The sequence below is a fragment of the Nyctibius grandis genome, chromosome 7 (genome assembly GCF_013368605.1).
Source record: "Nyctibius grandis isolate bNycGra1 chromosome 7, bNycGra1.pri, whole genome shotgun sequence".
NCBI lineage: Eukaryota > Metazoa > Chordata > Aves > Nyctibiiformes > Nyctibiidae > Nyctibius > Nyctibius grandis.
The window spans coordinates 40224005-40240346 of record NC_090664.1 but is presented as its reverse complement, the minus strand read 5'-3'; the positions used below and the strand labels follow the sequence as shown (position 1 = coordinate 40240346).

Genomic DNA, 16342 nt, shown 5'->3' with positions numbered 1-16342 from the left:
AAGGTATATTTGCTAAGCCAGCATGCTTTAATATTTAAAGATGTATCACACATCAATAGCCTGTGATTATCTCACTCTTAATTACTTCATCCTACCATGGATGCAGTAAGGGAGAAAAGAAATTCTTGATTTCTCAGTTCTAGAAAGGGGAACTACAGCATTAATATGCATGTTGCCTTTCCATCTATGTGCAGATTTGTGCAGTGTTTAAAACTGCATTGTTTAGGGACTATCTTTACACTTTTTAAATAATCAGCAGAACACTTAGATGTATTTACACTAAATGGCAAAATAGGAAAGTGGTGGCATAGAATATCTAGCCATCCTGAATCCAAATCACTGGAAATCTGTATTCAACAAAGAGTAAAAACCATATAAAAAGTCAGTCACTGTTATTTGCCACAGTTCACTCAAGAAAGGCAAAATGATTTATTCTTCTTGATGATTAGCCATGTGGCCCTGTTAACTGCGAGTTTTTTTCCTTGATCAGAGTTACAGATACATATTTTTCTCCTCTCATGAAATATATTTCTATTTCTGTATTTTCCAACAGTTCTTGAGTGTTCTTAAACGTGGGGGAAAAAAAGACCAGTACAATAAAAGGTTGTTTAGTTATAAATTTATAACACTTGTGAGTCGAAATAGTCTTGAATGGGGCAAAGCCCTTGGTTTCAATGGGATCTATAGCAGTCCTTCATCATTGTTAATGAGAACACTGTACATGACAATACTGTTCCGAACTGCTGTTTTGAAGACTCTCTTCTAAGCACTTTTTACATTATTTTTAAAAGCTGAAAACAATCTTTTCCAAGTGCGTTGGCTGCTGTCAATTCTACATTGATATGCTGGATTTACATCCAGAGATGCTGGCCACAGATGCATTAGGAAGACAGAAAGACCAGAATCCGCAAAGGTTTCCTCCAGCGTGCCTGTGGTTCCCCTACCTGCTCAGAACCCAGCAGTGCTGTAGAGCGTGACAAGGAAAGATGATGGGAAAGCAGCTTGACTTTAGTGCAACTACTCTGAACCCTTTAGTGTTGAGCTGGATGAGAATTCACAGCAAACAAGACCCTTCTGAGTAGGTCTAGTGTGAGTCAAGGCTGGCATCACATTCTCATCTCTCCTTCATCACTGAAGTAGCAATTAGCCTCTTCCATGCTACAGCTGAGATCAGCTTCTCTGGTTTCTTTGCCAGGAGTGGCTCTTAGCATTTCTTAAGAGCACTTACAATTCCTCACAGCAGTTGTATTCTACCTGATAGCTCCATGTTTAAGTTGGTATGCCACTATGCAAATGTCAGATATTTTCAGCTCTTCTTTCTCGTTCATTTGAAGAGGCAGCCTGATAACTGGTGAGCTCTTTAGGTTCTTTTAAGGTGATGTCCTTCCACGGTCTGGTACTTTTATAAGAACTTGTTTATAACGCAGCTGGTTTCCTCTCTAAGGCTCTGGTAGATCTTTAGCCCTTGAAATCCTATGTAAACTTTGAAATAAAAAAAATCTGGTTTTTATTTATATTTATTTAAACATTCTGCTTCTTTGTGGTGCCATATAGCTTTGCTACCCTTACACTGCATGCAATCAATACTGCAGACGGTCGCTCCCTGTTTGAGGTCTCCATTGGTTCATGTAACACTACTAACATTGACGAATTCTCTTATTTTGTTGATGCTTTTTCTTACAAAATCTCTGTTCAGCTTCTCATCTTTGAGAATATTTGTTTTAGCATCAGTGATTTCTGTCCTTGCCTAGCCAGCTACTTCTGTTAGCTTAGCCGCATACTTTTTGGGTGTGTTTTCAGTAGTGATGTTTGCATTATCCAATCAATAATAATGCCACAGCACACAAGGATGTTTGCTAGTGTTCACCTTGAGCTGATTTGTTTCTTAGTTGTTCAGCTTAGAGAATATTTTGCACCTCTGTACACAGCCATGAAGATCTGACTCCATAGGGTTGAAAGTTGTTCTGCAAGATCTTCTCATAGTCTGTCAAAGTCTTTTGAAAAAAACAAAGAAATAAGAGGAGCCTAGTCCTTCATACACTCCTCTACAATTGCTAGGACCCATGTCTACTCCAGCCAAAGCGCTGAGAGCCTCATTTGAGCCTGTTTCTCATTTTGCATCCAGTGTCCCACTGCAGAAGCCTCAACATCTTCCCAGCTGTAGTATCCAGCAAGATCACCCTGTTGGGGCAGTCTAATAAAACTCCAACATTTCCACTCTTGAGGAAAAATCTCTTTTTCCCTGGCTTCATTGCACAACTCCCCCAGCATCGTTAAACTGGTGCTGTCAGGTGCCGCCAGCTTCTGATGGGATTTCATCCATTTCCATCTCCCAGGAGCTTTTCAGTCTCTTGCAGCTTGTGTTAATGCCAGGCTTAGGCTTTCCAGCTTTCACTACTGCTTGGCATAAGGGTTGTCTAGAGTAGTTAAAGATTTCTTTGAAGCGATCCGCACATCTGCTTTCCCTTCTGTATTAGCTGTGAACATTTTTTTTTTCCTTTTTAACTTTGTTTGGTACCATTTCTGCCATTTACTCTCCTGCTGAAATGTTTTGCCTTTTCCCATTACAGCATCAGCATCTGCTTTGTCTGTTACATTTTTCATCTTCTGCTGCCTTTCCCTACAATGCTTTTCACTAGTGGTTTAGCTTCTGCTACTCCTTCTGTGCCTTCTTCCAATTTTTTTTTTTATTCTTACCATTTTGGAGTTCTCCTTTTGGCAAAGAGCCATATTTTCTGCCTGTGATTTTCTCTAGTTATAACTCTTGCGGTTTAATACCATTGCTGCTGAGCTAATCTCGGGGCTGCTGAGTCACTTTCACCTGTTTGACAAAGTCTCAAATGAATTCCTCAGCATCGATCTGAGCTTTTGCACAGTATCTTTCCGCAGTGCCATTTTGTACTGTTTGCCAATGCTGACTACTGCTTGAAGACACTAATTTGCAGCTTCATTTACAGGTTGGCAATGCCAAGTTTTTGGTCAGTGGTACCAGGGATAGTTTGGAGCAACTGTGCCTTGGACAAAAGAGTTCAATTTTTGTTTTGCCATGTATCAAAGGTACAAGTCTATATAAGTAACTACACTGCTTTCAAGAACAGGCATGAAATCTAACTTGATCTTGGAACAAGTACTCTCATTTCCACATGCTCATAATCCACCTTTGCAGAGATATAAATACATTTGTACAGCATCACATTCTCACAAAAGCCCACTTCCCACACTTATCCACGGACCCAGCAGTTCTATTTTTTATTACCATTTCTATGAACTTAAAAGCATATAAGCTGGACCTACTGACCTTTAGTTCTTGTCACCATTACGGGAAGTCTTTATAAACACAGATGTCACATTTCCTATCTTCCATTCCCCCGCTACTGCTATTAATGTAAGCAGTAGCTTACCCCACAGTAAATAATTCAGCGGTTTTGTAGACGAGTTCTTTCAGAAGTCTGAAGAGGACTCTTTAGAGGAACCTTTAGACATTCTAAAAGAGACTTAAAACTTCAGAGACTTCTAAAGGATCCTCTAAAGAGAAGCCTGGCCTTTAGAAGCTAGTCATCTGGCTTTGCTATAGGCTTTGCCTATTTATCACCATTCATTTTGTCAAAATCTTTCACGTGTGGAACCACTTTGGTTGATATTTACCAGGTTTCCCTGTAGATCATTATTATTACATCCTAGGTCAGTAATAAAGATCCTGTCAGAACAAAAGTCGTATTGCCACATTCTGTCAATAACACTTTAGCAGTAATTGTTGAAAACATCTCTGTTCTCATTGCTATGTTCTTTGGGAGTGGAGCCGTAGATCTTTTACCAATGGTTGATCTTTTAGTAACTGGCTTGGATCTAGCATATATTCTGCATTGTTGATGAAACTAAGCCTATAAGTGACTCTTCCACAGCAGTTTCCTGCAGTTTTCCTGCAGTACTTCTTGGCCATAATATGTGTAACCACTATGATCTGAATAGCTGAGATATTTCTTCTCTTCCCTAAAATACTTCTGATCTGCATCTGCTCTTACTGATGCGTTGATTTTTTTCAGACCAAGGCTGTCACCTCCATCATGATCTAAAGGGTTCTTATGGACCTTTATCATTCTTTTTCTGATTAATATACTCACAATATGACAGTCAAGGTGTCAGAAGTGTTTCTTCCCAAGGCGCTTTCTGTTGGCAGACTTAAACTTTTCAGGACCTTAGCTTTTCGAAGTTATTATTTAGCAGGAGCATTGATAAAGTACAAACATCAAGTAGTATTTTGCACAGTCATTTTTACTACAGTGGTAACCTGATCCAATTTGCCTTCCTATTTTACTGAGCTCATTTTACTGATCAACAACTGTACCAAAATGTCACTTATTTACTTCTCATTCTTGTCAGCACTGGGGCCATAATTTAGCATTTTTTAATTCTTAACCCCCGCCTTTTGCTCTTCTAAAGATTTTGAAGACTGTTTCTTGATATAGTAGCAGTACATAGTTCTTTCTGTTAAAATACTTTATTAAAAATTTCTTTTTTAACTATTTGAATATTGTAGTGCCATACGTGGGAGAGAATCCAAAAAACGGTCTTCTCTGACACCCACCCAGCACAATGGAAATGAGCAGTTTAACACAGTAACTTTAATCACAGACAGATACACTAACCTAATTGAGGTTTGTTTCACTAACAGTTGGAAATTCTCTAAATGCAGATATTTTGAATATATTTCAATAACTGTTCTTTCATTTTCATGACTTTCCCCCCTTGGCAGAGAGCACACAGTCAGTTACTAGTTTTCTTCATTCACTCAAAATTTCCGTCATTATCCAATGTAACCAGCTGTTTTCTTATGCAAATACTCATTGTTCTCAGTATGTTTGCCCTTCATACAGCTTTTCATTTCATAGCAATCACACGAGAACTTTTTCTTTTTAAAATCATGCTGTACCAACAAGATAAAGAACATGAAAGGAATCCAAGAAAAAACTCAGCTGAATGATATGAAAAGCAAAGGAACATCTGTTTATGAGTTTCTATTCCTTTAAAACGTTGATCATACAAGAAAGGATTGTTAATCACCATATTACTTTTTTGTCTCATTTTCCCTCCCCTTTTCCTTGTGAGATATACATTTAGAGCAAAGTCATCTCTCTTCTAAGGTAGCAAAATTATAATTGAATCTATGTCTGTCCAACTGAATGAAATACAATGTCTCAAAGGCATCACTTTTCTTTCTGGAAAAAAAGAATGTTTTGTTTTAAAGTCTGATTCTCACTTGTTCAGATGTCATGATGAATCTCTAATAGTAGGAGGTAATCTGGGAAAAAAATAAGCTCAAACTTTTTTATAAAGGCTGAAAAGTTCTTTAGAAAGAAGGAAAGGTATGTATATGCCTCTCTGGTATTGCTTTGCTATTAAATATTCAGATCCCATCTGGTTCTTTATTCATAGCATACTTTGGAGAAATGGCTAATCATCACAAAAGTAAAAATGCACCTTTCATTACTAGCAGGTTTTGTGAAAGACAAGATTTCTGTAGTATGTTTAATAAAGATGTATCTTTTTTTTACTGTAGTAGATACACATATCAGAACATACGCAAGTGTACAAGTGCAAGAGTGTATGCAAGCTTACTCATCTCTGATCTCTATTTATGAGAAAATAAAGAAATATCTTATAAAACAATCAATATTTCAATGTGAAAAAAAAATCAAGCCAAACTTGCAATAGCTGCATATGAAGTAGTCTACTCTGTTCATTTTGTAGGTCTAGAGAGAAAAGTTTTTACTCACATGGAATGCTTCTTTCATGATGTTGTCTATGAGATTAAAAGCGAGTAACATTACCATGCGGACTAAAAACTCACAAAATTGCAATGAAGTTCTTCTGCTAGGTAAATGTAAGGCAACTAAACAGATGCCTACAACAGACTTTTCATAATGAAAAACTTTATAAATACAATTAAGTCTGTAATTCAAATCATTTTATGCAATATCATTAAATACAAAGACTCTGTCAGGAACAGAAGAGGAAAAAAAATAGAATGTTACTGTTCATTCTGTGATTTCCTGCCAGGATATTAAAGTCTTTCAAAATGAGCCACGTATTTGTAACACAGACACTGTAGGATTAGGAAGACTCTGGGATCAAGTGTTCCAAAAACCAAAATGGAAATGCTTATCTAGTTATGGAAAGTGGATAAAGCTATTAATTTTAACAATGTAGCATACCATGTCTCCCAAATGTAGGTAGTGAATATGTGCCAGCTTCAATTCATTTTTTTTTTTCAGTAAACTGGAAGTTTCAGAGAATATTCTGCATTTACTGAGGCAACAGAGAGATTCCATCAGATATGACATGTTGGAAGATTTTGAGTGAGGTAAAAGCAGAAAGTTCATTAGGTTAGTACATAAAACAACTGTAGCCTGCATCGGCAATTTACAGACAGCCCTTAACATATTCATACTTTAGAGGAAAAAAAAAATCTTTAACCATAGAAAAAAGTTTAAACCCTCTAGGAACTAGAATTATTTGGAAAGATTTCTCTTTGATATAATTATTTTCCAGCTAGTCTCTCAACTATATTGAAACCAAACACCATTCCCAGCCACAGTAAAACAGAGACTTTCAAGATCCTGAGACCATAAATACCCACATGCCTCCTTAGGTACCGGTGTAATTGGCCTGATTTTCCAAAATTGCTCAAAACGTAACAGGTTTCCTTGATTTTTGCTGACCATCTATAAACATAAGCAGATGTCACTGGGAGACACAAATTGCTCAGCGTTTTTTTAAGAAATTACATAAACAATTTAGGTATCTCCATGCTTAAAGCATCTCCCTACCTGAGAAACTAACTGTCAGAATGAGAAGCTGTGCACCTAACATAAATGAGTCTGTACCACATGATGAGCAGGAATATCAAAGTAAAACATGTCTGCTTACCTTTGCCTTACGAAAATGGTAGACTACCAGCATGCTTATGAAGTCCAGCAGCATACAGAGTGTTTGGAATGAGATGATAGCCAGCCGTAAATACTTGTCCTCCTGTGCATAGCAGGGAGTATCATCTGTACAGTAGGAACATCCTTCCCTGCAGGGTAGGCAGGTGTAGACTTCCTCCGACAACTCACCGCCAGAAAAGCGATTTTCTGCATCCTTTCCTGAAAGTATCAGACGGGTAAGGGGAGACCCCTTTAGTTGTACAGTATGGGCAGTTCATCCATACAGGAGCAAACCAGTCCTCTGCTCACTCCCCTTCCCTCCCTGTTGGTCTCTTTCACTAAGTTACAAAATGGCTTCCAGGGCTGCTTTTGCCATTTCACCCTCCTTTGTCACGTTCAGAATATGAAGACCAATTTAGACATGAAGGAAACTAAGCTTACCAAATGCCAAATGCTTTCCCATTGTATTGAAAGTGGGCTAAATCTGTGTAGGAAATTCTTTGAAGGAGACTTCTGAATGGGGAAAAAAATACATCAAAGATTTGGGAATAAGGAAAGGATTTTACACAGACACATGAAGAGAAGACCCATTAACTACTTAATGTTCACAGTACAAGCTTGGATCCTCTTTCAGATTGTTCTTCAATTTCATAAGGATTCTATCTATTGAATTAATTAGCTTCAAATTAGATAAAACCCTTCTTAATTAATGTTTGTTCTGCCTGCTGTTGCATGATTGCACTATTCTATCCCCAAAGCAAAACCAGTGCACTTAGACTGAGTATAATTTTCCATTGTTCACACAAGCACACCAGGAAATCTGGAAAACCTATTGGAAAGTTAATATTCTGTCTATGAAAATCCATGATTCTTGAGCTGGCATCTCCTCCATCAAAGTGAACCCACCAACAGAGCACACAGGAGGATTCCTACTTTTTCTGATCTGTGAACACTTGCCCGTAATCACCTGCAAGACTGCTTACCCTACAGGCAATGTATGGAATAAAAAGGCAAAAGAAAAAGGAGGCAAAAAAGAATAATGTTAAATAAGAAGGAAAACTGAATTTGCTGAAAATGTTTAATATAAGTAAGACAGGCTTGGGAGTTTCCAGAAACAAGAGAACATGTATGAAGCCAAATCAATGATGTGTTAAAATGTGTGATAACTTCTCTCACTTTTCACAAGACTAGAGAATTGCTCCAACATCACTGATCAAAATTCTCCTCCTCCATCAGTGGAAGTAGTAAATCATGCATTGTTTAGCCTTAATTCAAGAGACACCCTATTCCACCAATGTTGCACATGCATATTGGCTTATGAAACTCTTCAGACTTTTAGCTTGAAACATTTGAAGCAGAAAGTTACCTGGAAGGGTAATTATTTCTTGCTTTCTCAAATCTATGTACGAATGCACATCAGTACACATCTGCTGACAGGCAAAGCGACAAAGAGGTTGTATACCCAAGTCTGTTTATTTGGCATGCCGTTCCAGCAACCCTGTGCTCCTCACCCTCAGTGTAGGATGCTTTGCTTCGGCATCCTGCAGTGAGCGGAGACCGGGCTGGTATTTCTCGTGAAGGTTGTGGATTTCTCTTTGGAGCTTTATTCTAAACAAAGATGTTGGAAACCTGAATATAGTAGAGCAGTGCTGACTCATGCTGGTAGCCAGATTTTCTTAGATACAAGCAGACAGTAAAAAGAGATCTTGTGTCTTTTTGACCCAGACTGTGGGAGGCAAGAATAGAAATGCTGGAAAATAACCGTGCTTGGGCATCCCAAGAAGGTGGAGAACCTCTAAGGAACACTAATCCTGAAGATATCCTAGGACTGGAACTTCTTTTCAGAGCAAGCACTCATGGATCTTGGTCCATTATCATTCCAAGTGCTTTGCCAGAAACCACATTCTCTATATCTAACACTGTATCTCTGTTTTCTAAATTACAGCTAGAGCAACGGACCCACGCTGTCCTCTGACAGAGACAGAAGTCACAGGCTCCCACCTCCCATCTCTGTATCCAAATCAAGAGTGCACTATATACTGTCAGAGTTTTCCACTTTGTTTGCTCAACATTTGCACTCACGTCAACCTGCTTTTCCACCACCCATGTGTTCCTTTATAATTTCCATAAAGACTCTCCCTTCAATTAGCCCATCTCCAAAAAGATTATTTAATCTCTTTAAAACCCCACACTTCCGAGCCACACATGAGCCATTTGTTAATGTGTTTTTATTGTGCTAACTAAATAAATTATTTTCAGTGTAAAAACTTAACCACTGAAAAAATATCATTTAAAACCTAAAGTTATGAGGTTACTTAAGTCACAAATATTATATGAATACGGCTCGATAATTTTGCATGGTCCTAAAATTGATATTCTTAATTTATTTCTGAAACGTTCAACCCTGTAAGTTGTTGCAAATACATTATAATCCATTTTACCAAGCATTTTCTTATCTGCATCATGCCTGGAAGTTTCTTCATGTGTATGCTCGTCACATACTACAGGGATAACAGCCAGTAAACAGTTGCATGTTGCAATAAATATCACAAGGATGTGACTTCATAACGCAACAGCAAGTGTTTGCTTAGATGTGTCTGGTGTCATGCTGTCTGCTGTATACAGAGGAAGAACATCCATATCTCCTGCACTGCCAGCTATGACTGATTATCTGGTGAATATCTTTTGACTTTGAAATGATTCTTCACTATAGCTAATGCAAGAAAGATCAAAAAAAAATGGATCTACTTGAGATTTTACACAATGTGATAAGGAATTATTTCCAATCCCCATCTTTTTTTTTTCCCTCCTTGCCAAAAAGAAAGAACATTTTTCAGACCCTCTAGAAGAAGGAAAGGAACTGATTTGCAGAATCTTTCCTACCAAGGACACTGTTTATGCAACATGGCATCTTGGCATTCAGGGCCCCAGCTGAGTTTGCAGAGGAGGCAGATAAGGAATCTTTTAAGCTTTCCCACCAGCAAACCATGTAGAGTCCTGCAGAGTCCAACAATCCCTGCAGATTTTATACAGCTATCTTTCAGACGCAAACCAAAACATCCATCTGGACCTAAAGCAAAACCTTGCCCCTGCTTAAAACTCTGACCCTTTGGGTACAATGTGCAACTGTAATTAACCATATTTTGCTGTGGTGCAGAATCCCAGTATCATTCAGAAATGCTCCCATTTCAAGATATAACCCATTAGATCAAATTTTTCAATCCACAGAAGTAGAGAATTGGTCCATTTTTCTATCTATCTACCTACCTACATCTTATCTTGAGACCTGCAATTCTTTCCTGCCTCTTTTTCTTCCTCTAGGAACACTTTCTAAACAACTAACATTTCTACTCAGTTTCATCTCTTCTATCATCAGACTTCACCAACCTATTGCCACAAAGAGATCTTCAGGTCAGACAGTTTCTGTCAAAACCACTTGCAGGATTCATGTCTAGAATTCCTGTATTAGCATCATTTTGACCCTCCAAATATGCCCTAGAGCTGTTTTAAGCGTGTCATCTTTTCCTTTTTTCTTTTTACAGAACGCAGCTGGGTGACGGGGCTAAGTTCCCTTGAACCACTGTTTTTTCTCTTATTACTTCACAGTCACTTTCAGTCTCACACTAGCTGTTTCACTGTTCATTTTTTGCAATCACCAGAGCTTGTCAGATTGAGCTGCATCTGGATGAATTAAAGCAGTTCTTTATTACTGTTTCAAAACTCATGTTTATGTTAGCTCACAATAACACATGCTCAAATCAAAGTGGCCCCAGATCATGTAATTACACCCCCTAAAATATCAGCATATGCAAACACTTTCATGAGACAAATTTCAGTCTATGTTAGCTATTTAGAAGCTAAATATCCAGTCTAAGGTAGCTATATAGGCTCCTCCTTCTATAGTAAATGGAGAAAAAAAGTTATTTGCCTGAAGAGTTACTTTTCCCATCTAAAGGCAAATTCTGCTTTTCTAAAGCAGCAGAATTACCCTCCAGGGGAGCCACGCTCTCACTGCTGACTGCAGCTGAAACCTAGGAGACATGACATATATATCTCTCCCTCTCATACATATGAGATCTACTAAGTTAAAGGTAAGATATCTTGGCCAATCTATATCCAAACCAGATCAAATCAATAAAAAAACATGCCAATCCATGACACAGATCAAAGTATTTAATATCTGGAACTCAGGGCTGCAAACAAACAGGGAATTCTAAAGCTTTCCTAATATTAAAAGTTACTTCCTTTTCCTCTATAACCCGTGTCACTTCTTATGTAAGAAAGCGGAGCTCATGAGTAACTAACGCAGGAAGCAGCTTGGAAATTTTATTTGCAGCTCTTGAGTCTGCACCAAATTATTTAACACAGTCATTGGGTATTCTGTAGCATGAGGGCATGCTTTTACAAGTACCATGTCATATAATCCTGCACATGATTTACCAGTACAAAACACCTGAATCTGTATCTGTGAGTATTACAGAGCTGCACGTTAAGTGTTGAATACTACTAGAGGTACTTCTGTAGTGGAACAGGAACAGGTATGTTCACACAAGGCAAGACATAATAACCACAGGTCTGGACTAAGCTTGGCAAAAGCTACTCATCGCCATTCCCTGGGCATCTCATACAAACTGCTCCTGCAGCAGAGAGCTGACGACCTGAACCTTCAACTAAAGAATGGTGCGAAGAAGCTGGCGATGGTAATCACTCGAAAGCAGGAGGCAAAGGAGGATGCCTTGTTACACCTTCAAGCAACACCTTTACACCAGTGACTGCAGCATGAGCTCTACTAGTATAACTGCAATAATTTCTGCACAAAATCTGTGCAAAGATTACACTTTGGTCGTATGATGAAAGTAACAGACATCAACTTTGGGCATGACAGTTTACATATTTTCCCTGCTGAGTATCAACCAAGTTATGTTTCCCTTACTGTTGGTAACTCAGTCTAAGTACCATACGATGTGTGCCCTGGGCAACTGTAAGCTGTATGTCATCCATATAATAAAGCCAACCAGACTCTTAGACCTGACCCATCTCTAATACCTCAAAGCAAGTATTAAGAGTTTGGATGGTTCTTGGATTCTCCTTTGCAAATGAAGTAAAATGAAAACCACTAAAGCCTGCAGAAAGCCAGAGGCTAGGGCATTCTGGTTGGCCCTGAATAAAGAGAAAATTACTGGGTTAATTTCCTCAATACCTATGCTTGAGCACAGATGCCAGAAATCTCTATGTCCCCACAGCAAGACTTTTTTTCACGTTTTAACATTTATTCACAAATGAAATATTCTTCAAGTGGGTATGTTTCACAGGATCCCCAAGAGTATCGTGAATGACAAACCAAAGGGCTAGAATTCCTTACGTGATTACATAATCCGAGTTGCAAACCACTGGGATTTTACTGCATAACCCTGACAAGGATAAAAGGAGCCCTGCATTATTAATGCTAGCTCTGTTTTCTTTTTTTTTTTAAAAAAATCAAGCAAAGGCACTTACTCTGAAAGCTGTTCACTGAGAAGATGTTGGGATGATAGAATCCAGCCTTGCAAATACATTTGTAGGCTCCAAGCACAAATCCAAGGCCTTTAATTGGCATGCACTGTGAGAAAGGAAAAAAAAGGAAAGTCATGCAGATGATCATACAACAATATACTCAGATGTACATTCAGGCATAAAAACATTACAAGACATTATGAGTAGACTTCTAAGAATAAACAGGCATCCCTTCCACTCTGACAGTATTTCTCAGCAACTTTTCCCATAGTCATACATGACTCCAATTCTTTTTCTTGTTGTTCATCACCAGCAAACAGCAAAGACAGCTATAGTCAAGCCTGTCTCACTGATAAACCGACCAACCGAGTGCCAAATATCACTCTTGTATTTTGGCTCTAGATGGGACATCAGAATGGATGTGCTTTTTTCTAGAGAGTTTCCAGCACTTTTTCCCAGCAGAGCAGGTGGGGTTCAGATGGCTGGAGCTCATGCTACGTGAGCCAGAATGTGGACAGCTGCAGTCAAGCCACCAACCTTCTGCAGGCAGCACGTGCTGGTGCTGATGCCCCCACCACAATGGCAACCATACTGGAGTGGAGACTGACCCAGTCAAAACAAAGCCAACAACTGGTTAGATAAAATGGCTGCAGACCTAAATCTGACCTAAGTGAAAGGCAGCAAACCTACGCCAATGGGAGCCCCATACGTCTAAGCTCTCTTGTCCCTCTTTGAGGAAGTAATATGTGAAACGAGTTTTGTTTTAACTCAAATTCACTTTCGCTTAATTTTGACATCAGGACAACCACAGCAAATTTATTACAGTGACAGAACAGCTACTATCAGACCATTTCTGTACAACAAACAGACTCTGCCTAGTACAGAGGAAAGAAACAGTTCAGCAACATAAAGGCAGAAACAGTGGTAAAATTATTTTCCCCCAGTATAGCTTATTTCTCTTTATCAGATCAAAGCAGGCTACTGTTTTGATGCCTTTCTCATCAGTATAGGTGTACCTACACCAACATTCACAGAATCAGTCAGGTTGGAAGAGACCTCTGGGATCATCGAGTCCAACCATTGCCCTGACACCACCCTGTCAACTAGACCATGGCACTAAGTGCCATGTCCAGTCTTTTCTTAAACACATCCAGAGATGGTGACTCCACCACCTCCCTGGGCAGCCCGTTCCAATGTCTAATAACCCTTTCTGTAAAGAAATTCTTCCTAATGTCCAACCTGAACCTCCCCTGGTGAAGCTTGAGGCTGTGCCCTCTTGTCCTATCGCTAGTTGCCTGGGAGAAGAGGCCAACTCCCACTCCACTACAACCTCCCTTCAGGTAGTTGTAGACTGCAATAAGGTCACCTCTGAGCCTCCTCTTCTCCAGGCTAAACAACCCCAGCTCCCTCAGCCGTTCCTCATAGGTCAGACCCTCCAGACCCTTCACCAGCTTGGTCGCCCTCCTCTGGACTCGCTCCAACACCTCAACATCTTTCTTGAAGTGCGGGGCCCAGAAGTGGACACAATATTCAAGGTGCGGCCTCACCAGTGCCGAGTACAGAGGGACGATCACTTCCCTAGACCGGCTGGCTACACTATTCCTAATAGAGGCCAGGATGCCATTGGCCTTCTTAGCCACCTGGGCACACTGCTGGCTCATGTTCAGCCGGCTGTCGATCAGCACCCCCAGGTCTCTTTCCGCCGGGCCGCTTTCTAACCACTCTTCCCCCAGCCTGTAGAGCTGCATGGGGTTGTTGTGGCCAAAGTGTAAGACCCGGCACTTGTTCTTGTTGAACCTCATGCCGTTGGTCTCGCCCATCTATCTAACCTGTCCAGATCCCTCTGTAGGGCCTTCCTACCCTCCAGCAGATCGACACTCCCACCCGGCTTGGTGTCATCTGCAAATTTACTGAGGGTGCACTCAATCCCTACGTCTAGATCATCTATAAGGATATTGAACAGCACTGGCCCCAGAACTGAGCCCTGGGGAACACCACTAGTGACCGGCCACCAGTTGGACTTTGCCCCATTCACCACCACTCTCTGGGCTCGGCCATCCAGCCAGTTTTTAACCCATTGAAGAGTCCACCCATCGAAGCCCCAGGCAGCCAGTTTGTCTAAGAGGATGCTGTGGGAGACAGTGTCGAACGCCTTACTGAAGTCTAGATAGACTACATCCACAGCCCTGCCCTCATCTACTAAGCGGGTCACTTTGTCATAGAAGAAGATCAGGTTGGTCAAGCAGGATCTGCCTTTCATGAATCCATGTTGGCTGGCCCCGATGCCCCGATTGTCCTGCATGTGCCGTGTAATGGCACTCAGGATGATCTGTTCCATCACCTTGCCTGGCACCGAGGTCAGGCTGACAGGCCTATAGTTCCCTGGATCATCCTTCCAACCCATCTTGTAGATGGGCGTTACATTTGCTAATTTCCAGTCAGCTGGAACTTCTCCAGTTAACCAGGACTGCCGGTAGATAATCGAGAGTGGTTTGGCAAGTTCATTTGCCAGTTCCTTCATTACTCTGGGGTGAATCCCATCCGGGCCCATAGCCTTGTGGGTGTCCAACTGGCACAGCAGGTCACTAACCATCTCCTCCTGGATTACGGGAAGTTCACACAGTCCCCCGTCCCTAACTTCAGGCTCTGGGGGCCGAGTCTCCTGAGGACAACCGGTCTTGACATTAAAGACCGAGGCAAAGAAGGCATCGAGCACCTCTGCCTTTTCCTCATCCCCTGACACTACACTACCCTCCTCATTCAGCAAGTGGTGGAGGCTCTCCTTGACCCTCCTTTTGCTGTTGATGTATTTGTCGACACTTTTTTCGTTATCTTTAACTGTAGCAGCCAAATCAAGCTCTAATTGAGCTTTGGCCCTTCTAATCTTCTCCCTACACGACCTGGCAACATCCCTACAGACCTCCCAAGTTACCCGACCCTTCTTCCAGAGCAAATAGGCTCTCTTTTTTTCCTTAAGTTCTAGCCTAAGTTCTCTGTTTAACCAGGCCGGTCTTTTTCCCCGACGGCTTGTCTTCCTACAGACTGGTACAGCCTGCTCCTGAATATTTAGCAATTCCTTTTTAAAGCACGTCCAGCCTTCCTGGACTCCTTTGCCCTTCAGGACCGACTCCCAATTTCGACACAGTCCAAGCACTCCCTAACATACAACGCTACCGCACTGCCTCTCCTGCTTCGCCTGTCCCTCTTAAAGAGCCTATAGCCATCCATAGCAGCACTCCAGTCATGAGAGTCATCCCACCACGTTTCTGTGATGGCAACCACATCATAATCTTCCTGCTGTACAGTGGCTTCTACCTCTTCCTGTTTGTTGCCCATACTGTGTGCATTGGTGTAAACACACTTCAGCTGGGCTAGCGGCCATGCCCCCGACGCAGGCCTGTTACCCCTAGGTTCATTTGTGGCTGCCCTGGTCTTATCCCCCTCCCCCATTGAACCTAGTTTAAAGACCTCTTGATCAGCCCTGCCAACTTCTGGGCCATAACCCTTTTCCCCTTCTGATTCAGCTGTTCCCCATCCGGCATAAGCAGGCCCGGTGCCATGAAAGCCGCCCCGTGGTCAACAAACCCAAAATCCCACCTACGGCGCCAGTCTCTTAGCCACATATTAATCTGTTGTACTTTCATAGTCTTTTCCCTATTTTCACCAAACACCGAAGGAATTGAGGAGAATATAACCTGTGCACCTACCCCCTTTACCAAACGCCCCAGGGCCCTGAAGTCCCTTTTGATTGCCCTGGGAAATCCTCCATGAATAGGAACTAGACACTAGCAGTTCCTCAGCGAGCAACTGAATAATTTAACTAAAACACCCTCAGTCCTCTCACCTCCTTACATTTCACTTGTTTGTGACTGTCTGTGACTTTGGAATATGCTTCAGTCTCTAACTGCCTGCGACTGGGAGGA

The 16342-nt window shown here is 41.0% G+C and overlaps 1 protein-coding gene across 1 annotated transcript in view; it reads right to left on the bottom strand.

Annotated features, from left to right (window-relative positions):
* The window catches only part of GPR158 (G protein-coupled receptor 158), a 226568-nt gene that overhangs the window by 121616 nt on the left and 88610 nt on the right, over positions 1 to 16342 (bottom strand). Inside the window, exons 3-4 of the mRNA XM_068405457.1 lie at positions 12423 to 12525; positions 6928 to 7145 (exon numbers count right to left, since the gene is read on the bottom strand). Of these exons, the coding sequence (XP_068261558.1) occupies positions 6928 to 7145; positions 12423 to 12525 (321 nt within the window). The remainder of the gene's footprint in view (positions 1 to 6927; positions 7146 to 12422; positions 12526 to 16342) is intronic.